Source organism: Lolium perenne, chromosome 7 (genome assembly GCF_019359855.2).
Source record: "Lolium perenne isolate Kyuss_39 chromosome 7, Kyuss_2.0, whole genome shotgun sequence".
Lineage (NCBI taxonomy): Eukaryota > Viridiplantae > Streptophyta > Magnoliopsida > Poales > Poaceae > Lolium > Lolium perenne.
Window position 1 is genome coordinate 190,793,720 of NC_067250.2, and position 17,359 is coordinate 190,811,078.

The 17,359-nt window shown below is 41.9% G+C and overlaps 1 protein-coding gene across 1 annotated transcript; it reads right to left on the reverse strand.

The window, feature by feature from the left end:
• Positions 1-1,472: 1,472 nt before the first annotated feature.
• Positions 1,473-4,935, reverse strand: LOC127326225 (transcription factor bHLH112). The gene is made up of 7 exons (XM_051353088.1): positions 4,475-4,935; positions 3,883-4,342; positions 3,386-3,511; positions 3,239-3,304; positions 2,988-3,053; positions 2,113-2,163; positions 1,473-1,969 (listed from the first exon to the last, which is right to left on the reverse strand). The coding sequence occupies exons 1-7, from the start codon at positions 4,774-4,776 to the stop codon at positions 1,817-1,819; spliced, it is 1,224 nt and encodes a 407-aa protein (XP_051209048.1). The 5' UTR covers positions 4,777-4,935; the 3' UTR covers positions 1,473-1,816.
• Positions 4,936-17,359: the final 12,424 nt, after the last annotated feature.

Consider the following 17,359-nt stretch of genomic DNA (forward strand, 5'->3'; position numbering starts at 1 on the left):
CGTAGGGATGAGTGTATGTACGTATATGTGAGCATCTACGTCTTCTGTGTTTCGCAAAAAAAAATGAATCACAAGAGTCATGAACACCTCACATGTCCGCGACTCCCTCCGTCCTACTTTTTTTTGAGGAAGGATTCTACTGATATATTCAAGAAACTCGGAACAAATTACAAGAAGGTCCAAAAGTAAAAAATTACAGAAAGACCCAGAAATTTGCACCGAGCACCCTGAGATGCCTGAAGGAAACGCAATCGGATCCACTCCACGCCCCAAGAGCTCCTAGACGATTCCGGGGTCGTCGTACCGCCAGTCGCCGGGAAGAAGCCGCCGCCACACGTGGTAGATGACTGCAGTAGCCGTTCGCCACCCAGCGACGAAACCTAGTCTCGATGAACGAGCATAGCCACAGCAGCCGCCCCCCGCCTCCCCCATCTTCCAGCCGCCTCCGCACCAGTCAGGACCACCAACCCCAGCCACCAGCCACCTCCAGCCACCGCTCCCCTCGCCACCACGGCCGGAGCAGAACAGCCGAAGAAGAACACCAGCACCTCCATGAACAAAACCGGGACACGAAACCCCACCACCTCATCCCCTCGCCGCCACGGCCGGCCGGAAAGCAAAGGCGGAGAAGCGCACCCGACGCAGAACCTTTACAACCTCCCCGACAACGAAGACGAAGTCGGAACGGGGAAAGGAGGGGAAGGACCAGAAACCGCACTCCGACGCCATCGCCGCCATCTTCGATGTCGTCGGGAGGCACACACACCTAGATAAGGGACCTATCTACACACACGGACGGTTGCCGGAGCTCCCCCCCACACCTCACGGTGCCAGAACGGCGACCGGAGGCAGAGGGGAGCGGCGGAATCGCCGGCGAGAACTCGAACCTTCGAGTTGCCTCCGAGTCGCCTTCTCAGCACTGTAGCCCTTGGATAGTATTTCCCCTCCGTCCCACTATAAACGTTTTGGCATGCAAAATGTCTTATATTATGCGAGGAGGGGGTATTAATTTTACTGTGGAATATGTATGGCAGTTGAGCACTGCCAAAGATGAGCATGTAGCTCGGACAGTTCATCTGGCCCATCAGAGAAGTGTCGCACAAGAGATATGATGTTCCGTAGTAGGAGGTAGTACTACACCATAGAGAGTGGAGATGAGAAGAAGAGGGGTTTGGGTTTAGACCGAGAGCACTACATATGAGCAGCCAACATGGGACTTTACGACAGCCGCCTTAGTTAACTCAACTACCGAAGCTTGAAATATTTTGGAAACTGGCATTTTCCAAGATGGGCCTCCACGCACAAAACATTCCAAAAAAGCGGTAAACGTACGCCCCGCCTTGGGTTGGTCTTTTCTGCGGCCAGTTTTGCATGCTTGTCTCGGCATGACCATCTCTAATTTAGCTCTTTGTCTAGTAAATATTTTCGGCAATGATATGCACATACCTTTTCGATCTGAAAGAACACGGTCAAAACTGAATATGAAATCTATTACAGGTTAATTAGTTATCCAGATAAATTTACAACAATTAATAGGTGTCACCTGTTATTACAAGCAGGATATACGTAATTTATAATTAGTCCAGTTTCGCCTTGCTCAGTGTTATCTGATCCCCTTATTATGTGATGAACCTGAAGAATGAATCCAAGTCTTCAAGCACTCATTCCAAAGATTCATCCAGCCATATACGAAATGCAGCTACACCTATGTGTAATCGTGTACCAAGGTTGTGGTTTGATTTTTTAGGACCATATTTAATTAGGTGTTGCTTATTAATCAAGCTAACCAGTAGAGAGAAAGTATTATGATCGATCTCTACCGGAAAACTGCACCGAACGGATTCCAGAAATCGACGACCGGTGTCTCGCTGGCCACCGCGAAGGTGCTCGATACCGGGACCAAGCACAGCCCCCGACCAGTAAGGTCTCTCTTCTCTGCCGCGGCCTCATCTCCGTTTGTCGATGAACTCTGAAACGAATCAAGATATATGAAGACACATAAATTAATAGGTTGGTCGATCGACCATTCGATCACCAACTTAATGAAGGATGATGATAGCAATATGTGTGCAAAGGTGAAGAAGAGCAGGCGACATGTGTTAGGTGTTATACCTTGGAGTGGGGCACTTGTTGCCTATTCTTTAGGTAAGGAGCACTATGTGCCTGCAGAGATAGGACCATAATTTATTAGAGAAGGACAAATATACTGCACCCAATGTAGGAAGAGTCAGATTGCAATTTGGGAATGAATTATTGTGGAATTTTAAACAAGGGTTTAGTAACTTCGGTATGAAATTTTGGGAGTCCCTAGCCTACTTGAACTAGTATGACAAGTCTCATGCAATTTAATTGGACTTAAGGGCTTTTTTTCTTGGCCGAGATTTCAAAAAAATTTGCCGAAAATCGATTTAACTGTTACCACTGGTAAAGTATAATACCAGACAAAATTTCCGGTAATCGCATAGTTTGCTCAAATTTAAAGAATTTGACGAATTTTTTAAAACACTGTAATTCAATTCGGTTGATAAATCTTGAGTGGTATTTTGGCTGGTATTTCCGAAAATAGGTTATACCGGTGCCCATAGGTATTTTTAACTACCCGAGGAAAAAGAAACTACGAGCGTATGTTTTCCGGAGGGAACGGTTTTGGACCAACCAAAAATTGCCATGTCGCAGTTTATTTTTCTTGTTTTGATGGTAGTTGCCATCTGCAAATTCAAACGCCTTGCAAATCATCTGTTTCGGGAGACTAAATTTCGAATGTTCTCTCCTTATATAGTTTTTCATTAATTATTCTGGTGTTTTCTTTCCTTCAAAGGGGTTCTGCTACAAGTCTAATTAAGTTGATGTACAAGTTAGCGAAATACAACTTGATTAAAACTAGAGTTGGTGGCCGGGTGTTCAGTTTGCTCAACACCAATATTTCTACGTGTATATGATTAAAGGAGCTGGGACAATAATTAAGCTGCAGCTAGATGCGCACTTACACCAACTTGGTCGTGGAGGAACTTGATGTACTCGATAGTCTCATGGAGCACCGAAGCTGTGTCCGTCTGCACGCACGCACGCCGATGTTCAACCATCAATTGTTTTATCATGAGAAAATTAGGTGCGTCTTTTTTAGTAAAAAAGTAGCTGAGTAATCCTTATAATGTTTTCCGTTTCATGACGATAAGATTCATGCAATGTATGTTGTGCATATAAGTGCCGACTTAACCAGAATATGGAGTTCACTTGCCTTGCCAAAAGGGGAGACTAGTTGTTGGAGTGCTGTGACTCTGTCGCCTAGCTTCTCTTTCCTCACCTGAAATAGCATATCAATTATTCAGCTTATGTATGACCTCATTAACTGGGTTGATCACCACCAGCTACCAGATATATGTACTTTGAAGGTCGGCAACGTTGATGGTTGTGTCTCGGTTCTCTTTTTCTTGAGCGGCGGTGTTGTCGCAGTGGTACTCATCTTCTTAGTGGGGATGGAGGTTGAGTCTCCTACTCCTTCCGACGCATTCTAGAGATACAATGAAATCAGAGTATTTTTCAAGCAATATCTAAAAACTCCTTATTTCAATCCATCCTGCCAGACACCAGATTACCAGATTTTTTTGAGATAAGTGTCATCTTGCAGATCTAATATAACTACTATATAAGAGTGATTAAAATGGTCTATGCAATAAATTCGGACCTCGGGACAAAAGTTTATTTCCTGTCAAATTGGGCAGGAGTTAATCCGGGAAATTGATGCATACTCACTTGTATCGCGTGTAAAAACTAAATATACAAGCGTCGTTTACTTGTGGCATTTCATCTCATGTGTGTAAACCATTACGGAGTACTAAAAAGATGCAAGTTTGTATAAATTGTATATATGCATATACCGACCTTCGTGGAAAGGCTTGGCGCCAACCTAGATTGCGGCGCCGGCGATGGTCCTTCGAGGCTGGCCGCGTATGCTGCTGAGTCGAACCCGGTGGAAGGGTTCCAAAACGACGTGTTGCTGCCGTTGATGCTTGTCGCAGCCGCCTGGCACGTCGCCGGTGCTTGGTACCTCTGGAACGCCGCCGCGGGTGAATTAGGCTTCCCCGCCGCAGACGGCTCCGTCAGGCTTCTCAACAGCGAGGGCGACCGGGAATTGCCGCCGTACGGAGAAGCCCCCGGCGAGGAGAGCAGCTCGAACCCGAGAGTGGACAGGAACTGGTAGTTCTGGTCATGGTGGTGATCTTGTAGCTGCAGCATCATGCTGCTGTTATTATTTGATGACGAGGGGCTCATCAGACTTGGTGGGTTGCCATTATCTTGATCGCTTCTCGAGCTCATGTATCCAGAGAGTCCAGATCCGTCCCTAAAACGACCGATAGCAGAAAAAATCATCAATCATCACAAATTCCCCATGCATGTGATCATGAACTACTCATAGAATAAAGTTGGGCGAAAGAATCAACTGTACGCATATGGATATGTATGGTGAACTCACAAGAAAGGCTGGTTCCAGTCAGCGGCGATGGTGGCCGGATCGGGGACACCGGCGGGTTCTTGGAAAGTGATGGAACTGCCGGCGATTGAGTTCGATCTAGGTGACTCTGCAGACCATGCGTTGAACCCGGGCATCTCCGGTGCCGAGCACGATGGGACCGGGGGCGCCAAGGCCGTTCTCCACCAGTGATCGCCGCCGCCACGGGTGACTGGAAGCCCGCTGCTCGTGGTAGCGGCGCCGTTGTACATGGCCGCAGGCGTCGCTGTAGCAGCACGGATCATCTCCTGCCCGTGATCTGCCATGTTTGCTATCTTGCTTTGGTTTTTGGGTAGTGGTAATGAGTAGGGCGTGGTAGTGGCGTAGTGCGTAGTGCTCGCTCTCGGTTATTTGGTGCGGTGAGCAATATAGGAACTAAATATGAGAATGTATATGGAGCTAATTATCTGAAGTGATTAAGCAGAGGTGAGTGTGGAATGTGGAAAGGTGGAGGGGGCGACGTGGTTTTATACAAACCGTTGGGGAAAAGGTATGGAGATGGGGAAGAAGAGAGGAAGAGAATTTAGGTTTTCTGACCACCAAGAGGAAAAGTTGGCCAGGACTCAGGTCGTCGCTAGACTGACATTGACATTATCGCATGCCATCTGATGCAGATGGTGGCATTAGGCATGAGCAATGGTGGCATACACAACTAGCTGCTCCATTAAAAAAGTTGTCGGAAGCAACATGGTCAATTTTATCTCTCCAATGGAAGCTACAACTTTAGTCAGAAAAAAGAGAGAAGGAACCCCACAAATATGACACTATGTATATCTTTCTCTCTCCAAAAAGCTTTCTTTTTAGGTTTAAGATCCCACTTCTTGAAGAGGAGGCTGCCTCCTCATCCGAATCTACTTTGGACCACCCGAACCTAGTTAAAGGTGTGAGGCAGTAGCTCTAGGGCAGTGCATTAGGCATGCCCTTATTAGCGGTCACGCGACGACTGAGATCAATAGCTACAGAACAAGACAAGAAAAGTTGCAGATGGTCCTGCTTTTTGACATTGAAACGTCAGGTTGTACCGTACCTGTAACGATGTAGGAGACTTGTATTGAAGTAGCGCGCAGATGTGTGATAGTGCAGTGTATTGGATATAATGTTGTCTTTAGCCAAGTTTGAGCTACCTTACCTACTTTGGCAACAAGAAAATTCTATATATAACTAAAGTATTACAAACCAAAGTATTTTGGGAATGAGATTTGGTGCACGTGAGCATCAGTGATCCCTTTTTAGAAAGGTAATTAAAAATCATATTTCTAAGTTTCAGAAAAATCTGAAAATAAATCATGACGTCAGTATTGTATCCCACAACCGTGTAAATTTTCAACTGGAAATAATGTGTATTTTAGGCTGCACAAAAATAACAAATATGTGGATCTGAGTATATTGATTCAAATCTCCAAAAGAAAAATCAGACTTTGTCATTTTTTTGTAGCTCAGAAAACAAAACATTTGTAATTGAGATTTTATAGGTTAGTGGAATGCATCATTAGCTACTTTTAGAATTTTGTTACATAACTTTTTTAAAAATATAAATATATTTTTATATATTTTTTAATACAATGAGAGCACTGGTTCCCATGATCTAAAAGGACTTTTCGAGTATTTCTGACCCCAGACTAATGAATACTTTATTTGTTTATTTTCTTGAAACCATCGTTTTTCTCAGTTTTTAGCAAAACTACAAAGGTGTAGGACCAAGCTGGCGTTCGCTTAACATCAGCGTACACGACAGTACGATTACCACCGTCACGGATACTTGAACGAACCAAAACACTAACCTATAGGAGGACTAGGACGTACATACTAGCTCATACTTGATTGAAGTCAAGATTACTTCCAATAATCTTCTTCTGATATTGACTTTGCGCCATTCTTCTTCTTTCGTGGTCCTACTAATCTTGACTCATTGTAGATTTGTAACCTGTTGATTCAGCTCAAGGTATGATTCTAACCAGCCCCGCTAGCAATCTTGTCGAAAGAGACGCCTTGCGGACTACACTAGTCACCTCTAGCGTGATACATACTACTATCAGCTATACTTCCCAGGGACGGACCCAACAATTTTTCTATGTGTGGGCACTTTAACATAAATTTTAAAATTTTAGTTGTCTACCTTGGAAAGACGAACGAATTCATTTTAACTTCTCAAAAATGAGTGGGGGCTTAGGCCCCCACTGAGCTCTACTTGTAGCCCACCTATAGACATGGCCCCATTAAAGAGACTGGATTCCATTTTTACCTCCCACTGCATTTGGGTGTTCATATTCGGCGTGTAGAAAGTAACCCATCTTATCTCCGCACGTGTCTTCACCTCAGCAACATCGCACCAGAAAATCCCTCAAATGTGGCACACTTCAACCACAACCGATCCCGAGAGAGCCGAGACATGATCCAAAGACACGAGGACGACTCAACATGCTTGATTTTGTGGGAAAATCCAACGCATTATGGTGTGTGTTTGTGTGTGCACGCACGCTGAAATTATGAAAAACTGAATATTATTAAGATGATTTAATGTTCTTTTTATTACCAAGAAAAAAGTTTTGGAATTTTGAATACTTAAGAAGAATGTGTTTAATTAGTTAATGAAAATCAGGAAACTATAAAAAATGAAGGGTGAAGCCCACTTAAAAAACAACACAACATGGCCACACACACCCACTGATACGTCTCAAACGTATCTATAATTTCTTATGTTTCATGCAACTTTTATGATGATACTCACATGTTTTATACACATTATATGTCATATTTATGCATTTTCCGGCACTAACCTATTGACGAGATGCCGAAGAGCCAGTAAGAATTTATTGCTTATGAGTTAACTGTTATGCAAGTCTTATTGATGCTTGTCTTGAAAGTACTATTCATGAAAAGTCTTTGTTATATGATTCAGTTGTTTACTCATTATCTTCATCATTGCTTCGAATCGCTGCATTCATCTCATGTGCTTTACAATAGTATTGATCAAGATTATGATAGCATGTCACTTCAGAAATTATCTTTGTTATCGTTTACCTACTCGAGGGCGAGTAGGAACTAAGCTTGGGGATGCTTGATACGTCTCAAACGTATCTATAATTTCTTATGTTCCATGCTACTTTTATGATGATACTCACATGTTTTATACACATTATATGTCATATTTATGCATTTTCCGGCACTAACCTATTGACGAGATGCCGAAGAGCCAGTTGCTGTTTTCTGCTGTTTTTGGTTTCATAAATCCTAGTAAGGAAATATTCTCGGAATTGGACGAAATCAACGCCCTGGGGCCTATTTTTCCACGAAGCTTCCAGAAGTCCGAAGAGGAAACGAAGTGGGGCCACGAGGTGGCGACACAACAGGGCGGCGCGGCCCAAGCCCTGGCCGCGCCGGCCTATTGTGTGGGCCCCTCGTGACGCCCCCTGACCTACCCTTCCGCCTGCATATAGTCTTCGTCGCGAAACCCCCAGTACCGAGAGCCACGATACGGAAAACCTTCCAGAGACGCAGCCGCCGCCAATCCCATCTCGGGGGATTCAGGAGATCGCCTCCGGCACCCTGCCGGAGAGGGGAATCATCTCCCGGAGGACTCTTCATCGCCATGATCGCCTCCGGATCGATGTGTGAGTAGTTCACCCCTGGACTACGGGTCCATAGCAGTAGCTAGATGGTCGTCTTCTCCTAATTGTGCTATCATGTTCGATCTTGTGAGCTGCCTATCATGATCAAGATCGTCTATTTGTAATCCTACATGTTGTGTTTGTTGGGATCCGATGAATATTGAATACTATGTCAAGTTGATTATCAATCTATCATATATGTTGTTTATGTTCTTGCATGCTCTCCGTTGCTAGTAGAGGCTCTGGCCAAGTTGATACTTGTGACTCCAAGAGGGAGTATTTATGCTCGATAGTGGGTTCATGCCTCCATTAAATCTGGGACAGTGACAGAAAGTTCTAAGGTTGTGGATGTGCTGTTGCCACTAGGGATAAAACATCGATGCTTTGTCTAAGGATATTTGTGTTGATTACATTACGCACCATACTTAATGCAATTGTCTGTTGCTTGCAACTTAATACCGGAAGGGGTTCGGATGATAACCTGAAAGTGGACTTTTTAGGCATAGATGCATGCTGGATAGCGGTCTATGTACTTTGTCGTAATGCCCTGATTAAATCTCATAGTACTCATCATGATATATGTATGTGTATTCTTATGCCTTCTTTATTTGTCAATTGCCCAACTGTAATTTGTTCACCCAACATGCTATTTATCTTATGGGAGAGACACCTCTAGTGAACTGTGGACCCCGGTCCTATTCTTTACATCTGAAATACAATCTACTGCAATACTTGTTCGTTACTGTTCTTCGCAAACAATCATCTTCCACATAATACGGTTAATCCTTTGTTCACAGCAAGCCGGTGAGATTGACAACCTCACTGTTACGTTGGGGCAAAGTACTTTGGTTGTGTTGTGCAGGTTCCACGTTGGCGCCGGAATCCCTGGTGTTGCGCCGCACTACACTTCGCCGCCATCAACTTTCAACGTGCTTCTTGGCTCCTCCAGGTTTGATAAACCTTGGTTTCTTTCTGAGGGAAAACTTGCTACTGTCTGCATCACACCTTCCTCTTGGGGTTCCCAACGGACGTGTGTTAATTGCATGCATCAATCTAATTTTCTGGCGCCGTTGCCGGGGAGATCAAGACACGCTGCAAGGGGAGTCTCCACTTCCAATCTCTTTACTTTGTTTTTGTCTTGCTTTATTTTATTTACTACTCTGTTTGCTGCACTTAAACAAAACACAAAAAAATTAGTTGCTAGCTTTACTTTATTTACTGTCTTGTTCTCTATATTAAAAACACAAAAAATTAGTTACTTGCATTTACTTTATCTAGTTTGCTTTATTTACTACTGTTAAAATGAATACTCCTAAAAACTCTAAGTTGTGTGACTTCACAAACACTAATAATAATGATTTCTTATGCACACCTATTGCTCCACCTGCTACTACAGCAGAATTCTTTGAAATTAAACCTGCTTTACTGAATCTTGTTATGAGAGAGCAATTTTCTGGTGTTAGTTCTGATGATGCTGCTGCCCATCTTAATAATTTTGTTGAACTATGTGAAATGCAAAAGTATAAGGATGTAGATGGTGATATTATAAAATTGAAATTGTTTCCTTTCTCATTAAGAGGAAGAGCTAAAGATTGGTTGCTATCTTTGCCTAAGAATAGTATTGATTCATGGACTAAATGTAAAGATGCTTTTATTGGTAGATATTATCCTCCCGCTAAAATTATATCTTTGAGAAGTAGCATAATGAATTTTAAGCAATTAGATAATGAACATATTGCTCAAGCATGGGAGAGAATGAAATCTTTGGTAAAGAATTGCCCAACCCATGGACTAACTACTTGGATGATCATCCAAACCTTTTATGCAGGACTGAATTTTTCTTCGCGGAACCTATTGGATTCAGCTGCTGGAGGTACCTTTATGTCCATTACTTTGGGGGCGGCTACAAAGCTTCTTGATAATATGATGGTCAATTACTCTGAATGGCACACTGAAAGGGCTCCACAAGGTAAGAAGGTAAATTCTGTTGAAGAAACCTCCTCCTTGAGTGATAAGATTGATGTGATTATGTCTATGCTTGTGAATGGTAGATCTAATGTTGATCCTAATAATGTTCCTTTAGCTTCATTGGTTGCTCAAGAAGAAAATGTTGATGTGAACTTCATTAAAAATAATAATTTCAACAACAATGCTTATAGGAATAATTCTGGTAACAACTATAGGCCATATTCTGTTAGTGGTAATGATTATGGTAATTCTTATGGTAGATATGAGGAAAAGATGCTAGAAATTGAAAGATCCACTAAGAGTTTTATGCAATCACAATATGAGCAAAATCAATTGTTTACTAAAACTATGAATGAACAATCTACCTTGTTGAAAAATATAGGAAATCAACTTAAAAATTTGAATATGGAGATTTCAGGTTTGCAAACTAAGATTTCAAATGCTGAAAACCGAATCTCATACATGTCTGCATCACAATCCTCTTTAATTAATAAAATGGCTGCTAAACCTGAGGATATTGATAATAATATTGTTACTACAGCAAATGCCATCCAAGTTAGAATTAATGAGAATATAAGATTGCTGGCTGAATTGCGTGCTAGGTGGGATAGAGAAGAAAATGAAAAACTTGCTAAAGAGAATAATGTAGCTAAAGTTTGGACTATTACCACAACTAGTAATGTTAATGATTCACATGTTGCTACACCCCCTACTATCAATGGTAAAATAATTGGTGTTGGCAATGTTTCTACTCCTAGTACAAAGCGTACAAAATTGCCTGAACCTGCTAAAACTGCTGAAACTGCTTGTGATAAAACTGCTGAAATTTTTTCCAACATTGGGGACAATGATCCCATTGCTGTAGATCATAATGGTTTAGATTTTGATGATTGTCACATCTCTGAAGTTATAAAGCTCTTACAAAAACTTGCTAAAAGTCCTAATGCTAGTGCTATAAATTTGGCCTTTACAAAACATATTACAAATGCTCTCATAAAAGCTAGAGAAGAGAAACTAAAACTTGATACTTCTATTCCTAGGAAGTTAGAAGATGGTTGGGAGCCCATCATTAATATGAGGGTCAATGATTTTGATTGTAATGCTTTATGTGATCTTGGTGCAAGTATTTCTGTTATGCCTAAGAAAATCTATGATATGCTCGACTTGCCACCATTGAAAAATTGTTATTTGGATGTTAATCTTGCTGATAATGCTACAAAGAAATCTTTGGGGAGAGTTGATAATGTTCGTATTATGGTTAACAATAACCTTGTCCCCGTTGATTTTGTTGTCTTGGATATTGAATGCAATGCATCTTGTCCCATTATAATTGGAAGACCTTTTCTTCGAACTGTTGGTGCTACTATTGATATGAAGGAAGGTAATATTAAATATCAATTCCCTCTCAAGAAAGGTATGGAACACTTCCCTAGAAAAAGAATGAACTTACCTTATGATTCTATTATTAGAACAAATTATGATATCGATGCTTCATCTCTTGATAATACTTGATTCACACTTTCTGCGCCTAGCTGAAAGGCGTTAAAGAAAAGCGCTTATGGGAGACAACCCATCATTTTACTACACTACTTTTGTTTTATATTTGAGTCTTGGAGGTTGTTACTACTGTAGCAACCTCTCCTTATCTTTATTTTATTGCATTGTTGTGCCAAGTAAAGTCTTTGATAGTAAAGTCAGTACTAGATTTGGATTACTGCGCAGAAACAGATTTCTTGCTGTCACGAATCTGGGCAGAATTCTCTGTAGGCAACTCAGAAAAATCTGCAAATTTACGTGCGTGATCCTCAGATATGTACGCAACTTTAATTTAATTTGAGCATTTTCATCTGAGCAAGTTAAGTGCCCCTGTAAAATTCGTCTTTACGGACTGTTCTGTTTTGACAGATTCTGCCTTTTATTTCGCATTGCCTGTTTTGCTATGTTTGATGGATTTCTTTGTTCCATTAACTTTCAGTAGCTTTGTGCAATGTCCAGAAGTGTTAAGAATGATTATGTCACCTCTGAATATGTGAATTTTTGATTATGCACTAACCCTCTAATGAGTTTGTTTCGAGTTTGGTGTGGAGGAAGTTTTCAAGGGTCAAGAGAGGTGGATGATACAATATGATCAAGAAGAGTGAAAAGTCTAAGCTTGGGGATGCCCCCATGGTTCATCCCTGCATATTTTAAGAAGACTCAAGCATCTAAGCTTGGGGATGCCCAAGGCATCCCCTTCTTCATCGACAACATTATCAGGTTCCTCTAATGAAACTATATTTTTATTCAGTCACATCTTATGTGCTTTGCTTGGAGCGTCTGTTTGCTTTAGTTTTTGTTTTCGTTTGAATAAATTGGATCCTAGCATTCTTTGTGTGGGAGAGAGACACGCTCCGCTGTTTCGTATGAACACATATGTTCTTAGCTTTATTCTTAATGTTCATTGCGAAGGTTGAACTACCTCGTTCATTGATATATGGTTGGAAACGGAAAATGCCGCATGTGGTAAATGGTATAATGTCTTGAATAATTTGATACTTGGCAATTGTTGTGCTCATATAGATCATGATTAAGCTCTTGCATCATGTACCTTGCACCTATTAATGAAGAACTACATAGAGCTTGTTAAAATTTGGTTTGCATGATTGGTCTCTCTAAGTCTAGATATTTTCTGGTTGAGGTGTTTGAACAACAAGGAGACGATGTAAAGTCTTATAATGCTTACAATATGTTTATATGTGAGTCTTGCTGCACCATTTCATACTTGAGTTTTCTTCAAACAACCTTGCTAGCCTAGCCTTGTATTGCGAGGGATTCTTCTCGTGCATCCAAATCCTTGAGCCAAAATCCATGCCATTCGTGCCCACCATACCTACCTACCACATGGTATTTCTCCGCCATTCCAAAGTACATTACTTGAGTGCTACCTTTAAACTTCCATTCTTTGCCTTTACAATACATAGCTCATGGGAAAATAGCCTTAAAAACTATTGTGGTGAAGAATATGTACTTATGTATCTTATTTCTTAATAAGTTGCTTGTTGTGCGGTAACCATGTTTCTGGGGACGCCATCAACTTTTACGTTTGTTGAATATCATGTGAGTTGCTATGCATGTTCATCTTGTCTGAAGTAAGGGAGATTTTCATGATCAAATGGTTTGAGTATGCATATTGTTAGAGAAGAACATTGGGCCGCTAACTAAAGCCATGAATCATGGTGGAAGTTTCAGTTTGGACATAAAACCTCAATCTCTTATGAGAATATTAACTATTGTTGAATGCTTAAGCATTAAAAGAGGAGTCCATTATTTGTTGTCTATGTTGTCCCGGTATGGGTGTCTAAGTTGAGAATGATCAAAAGCGAGAAATCCAATGCGAACCTTCTCCTTAGACCCTTGTACAGGTGGCATAGAGGTACCCCTTTGTGACACTTGGTTGAAACATATGTCATGCAATGATAATCCGTGTTAATCCAAGCTAATTAGGACAAGGTGCGGGCACTATTAGTATACTATGCATGGGGCTTGCAACTTATAAGATATCTTATACATAACTCATATGATTTATTACTACCGTTGACAAAATTGTTTCTTGTTTTCAAAATGAAAAGCTCTAGCACAAAAATAGTAATCCATGCTTCCCTCTGCGAAGGGCCATTCTTCTACCTTATTGTTGAGTCAGTTTACCTACTTCTTTCTATCTTAGAAGCAAACACTTGTGTAAACTGTGTGCATTGATTCTTACATGTATACCAATTGCACTTGTTATATTACTTTGTGTTGACAATTATCCATGAGATATACATGTTGAAGTTGAAAGCAACCGCTGAAACTTATATCTTCCTTTGTGTTGTTTCAAAGATTTCTACTAAGAATTTATTGCTTATGAGTTAACTGTTATGCAAGTCTTATTGATGCTTGTCTTGAAAGTAGTATTCATGAAAAGTATTTGTTATATGATTCAGTTGTTTACTCATTATCTTCATCATTGCTTCGAATCGCTGCATTCATCTCATGTGCTTTACAATAGTATTGATCAAGATTATGATAGCATGTCACTTCAGAAATTATCTTTGTTATCGTTTACCTACTCGAGGGCGAGTAGGAACTAAGCTTGGGGATGCTTGATACGTCTCAAACGTATCTATAATTTCTTATGTTCCATGCTACTTTTATGATGATACTCACATGTTTTATACACATTATATGTCATATTTATGCATTTTCCGGCACTAACCTATTGACGAGATGCCGAAGAGCCAGTTGCTGTTTTCTGCTGTTTTTGGTTCAGAAATCCTAGTAAGGAAATATTCTCGGAATTGGACGAAATCAACGCCCAGGGGCCTATTTTTCCACGAAGCTTCCAGAAGTCCGAAGAGGAAACGAAGTGGGGCCACGAGGTGGCGACACAACAGGGCGGCGCGGCCCAAGCCCTGGCCGCGCCGGCCTATTGTGTGGGCCCCTCGTGATGCCCCCTGACCTACCCTTCCGCCTACATATAGTCTTCGTCGCGAAACCCCCAGTACCGAGAGCCACGATACGGAAAACCTTCTAGAGACGCAGCCGCCGCCAATCCCATCTCGGGGTATTCAGGAGATCGCCTCCGGCACCCTGCCGGAGAGGGGAATCATCTCCCGGAGGACTCTTCATCGCCATGATCGCCTCCGGATCGATGTGTGAGTAGTTCACCCCTGGACTATGGGTCCATAGCAGTAGCTAGATGGTCGTCTTCTCCTAATTGTGCTATCATGTTCGATCTTGTGAGCTGCCTATCATGATCAAGATCGTCTATTTGTAATCCTACATGTTGTGTTTGTTGGGATCCGATGAATATTGAATACTATGTCAAGTTGATTATCAATCTATCATATATGTTGTTTATGTTCTTGCATGCTCTCCATTGCTAGTAGAGGCTCTGGCCAAGTTGATACTTGTGACTCCAAGAGGGAGTAGTTATGCTCGATAGTGGGTTCATGCCTCCATTAAATCTGGGACAGTGACAGAAAGTTCTAAGGTTGTGGATGTGTTGTTGCCACTAGGGATAAAACATCGATGCTTTGTCTAAGGATATTTGTGTTGATTACATTACGCACCATACTTAATGCAATTGTCTGTTGCTTGCAACGTAATACCGGAAGGGGTTCGGATGATAACCTGAAAGTGGACTTTTTAGGCATAGATGCATGCTGGATAGCGGTCTATGTACTTTGTCGTAATGCCCTGATTAAATCTCATAGTACTCATCATGATATATGTATGTGCATTCTTATGCCTTCTTTATTTGTCAATTGCCCAACTGTAATTTGTTCACCCAACATGCTATTTATCTTATGGGAGAGACACCTCTAGTGAACTGTGGACCCTGGCCCTATTCTTTACATCTGAAATACAATCTACTGCAATACTTGTTCGTTACTGTTCTTCGCAAACAATCATCTTCCACACAATACGGTTAATCCTTTGTTCACAGCAAGCCGGTGAGATTGACAACCTCACTGTTACGTTGGGGCAAAGTACTTTGGTTGTGTTGTGCAGGTTCCACGTTGGCGCCGGAATCCCTGGTGTTGCGCCGCACTACACTTCGCCGCCATCAACCTTCAACGTGCTTCTTGGCTCCTCCTGGTTCGATAAACCTTGGTTTCTTTCTGAGGGAAAACTTGCTACTGTCTGCATCACACCTTCCTCTTGGGGTTCCCAACGGACGTGTGTTAATTGCATGCATCACCCACTCTCACATGACCACACCGAATCTTTGCAATGACATGATGAACATAAGAAAAATCATGCCAACCACATACAAGTATGAACCAACAGTGATTCCATCTGCTGAACTAGCTAGCATGCCTCCCACCAATTTCACAGAGAAGAAATCAACACTTACGGGAGGATAGGACCTGAGATGTTACGCAGTGGTAAATGAGCTACAAGCCCACAACACCTTAAGACATTGTGCCAAATGGGGTAACCAATACATCGACAGCAAATGTTGAGGACAATCTTCTTGCCCAAACGAATGAGAACAACATTCTCACACTACCAAAGTCTCAGATCTACTTGACGTGGGGTTTCAACGGAAATACCCATGGTTGATGGACTTAGGTTTTAGGGAAAGATGTGTGCGATCAGATTCATCGGCTAACAAGAAAGCAGAAGGCGAGGTTTTGATTAGGTAAAGACCTACTCCTGCTTGTCTGTTCTTAATTTTCGATGAAGATGATTACGATGCTATTGTGATGGCTATGCATCTTTAGGGTTTGTCTGTTTGGTATCTCCTGCATGGCGACCCCCTCCTAGATTTTTATAGGAGGCTAGGTCGGTTACAAGTTAAAGGTGAACTCTAGGGTTCCCTATCTTGGGCATGTCCGTTTTCCACACACCATGAACATGGACCCTGAACGCTTCATGGTTGCCAAATCATATTGGGCTTCGTGGTCCTTAGCAGGTCATCAGGTCAGCCTCTCGTTACGCCACAACGGGTATGTTAATACTGGACACCCCAAGGGTCATGCCCACGTCACTACTACCCTCAGTTTTCGTCGTTCCATTGAAACCTATTGAGTCCACAGACACCACCCTTATGGGGTTATTACCCTGGAATAACATGGATCTCCCATGATGCGATGTTTCCTGACCCACCATCCAAGTAAATATACACATGGAAACTACCCGGAGACTGCGGTTGTAGCACAATGTCTTATGCTAGAACCTGAACATGCTTCCAAACCATCTGCTTGTTTGGGCGGTGTTGATTTAGATGACACCCGAGTTGCACATGCAAGACAATATTTCCACAAGTTATATATAATATCAACCCCATAGAGTTGTTGTTGCATCACCTTGATGCACACAAATAAACCAACTTGGGTTGCCACCTTGGCATCCACCGATCCACATGTTATGAGAAGCAGGCATGAAAACCATAGGTGGGCCTTCCGACTCCTCCAATGAGTTAGAAAAATAGATATTGTCATCTCTGATTGAGTATCCTGGAGCAAAGGTTTCAACCCGAAGATCCCAAGCACGATGATGTCATCAAGGACTGAAAAAATGCAAAAAGGTGTCGCTATATAATTGACATCAAACAATGGTCCGAGTATGTCTTTTCTGCATAACAAATCGTCGCCACTTGAACAAAGGGGAATTTCTAATAGAACTAGGCATCGAATGCCGCGAGTAGAAGAGCGCCATATATTCTACATATAGCCTCTCTACAATATTATACCAAACTATACCATGTGACATCACATATGGAGCACACCATACCACGATAGCTGAG

What these genes read in the sequence shown, in the direction of transcription:
- LOC127326225 (XM_051353088.1), bottom strand. Translation starts at nt 4,776, where the DNA reads ATGGCAGATCACGGGCAGGAGATGATCCGTGCTGCTACAGCGACGCCT. An exon ending in CAACGTTGCCGACCTTCAAA is followed by an intron (nt 3,305 to 3,385) that starts GTACATATATCT and finishes ATGCTATTTCAG; the next exon opens with GTGAGGAAAGAGAAGCTAGG. An exon ending in TAGTCTCCCCTTTTGGCAAG is followed by an intron (nt 3,054 to 3,238) that starts GCAAGTGAACTC and finishes GCGTGCGTGCAG; the next exon opens with ACGGACACAGCTTCGGTGCT.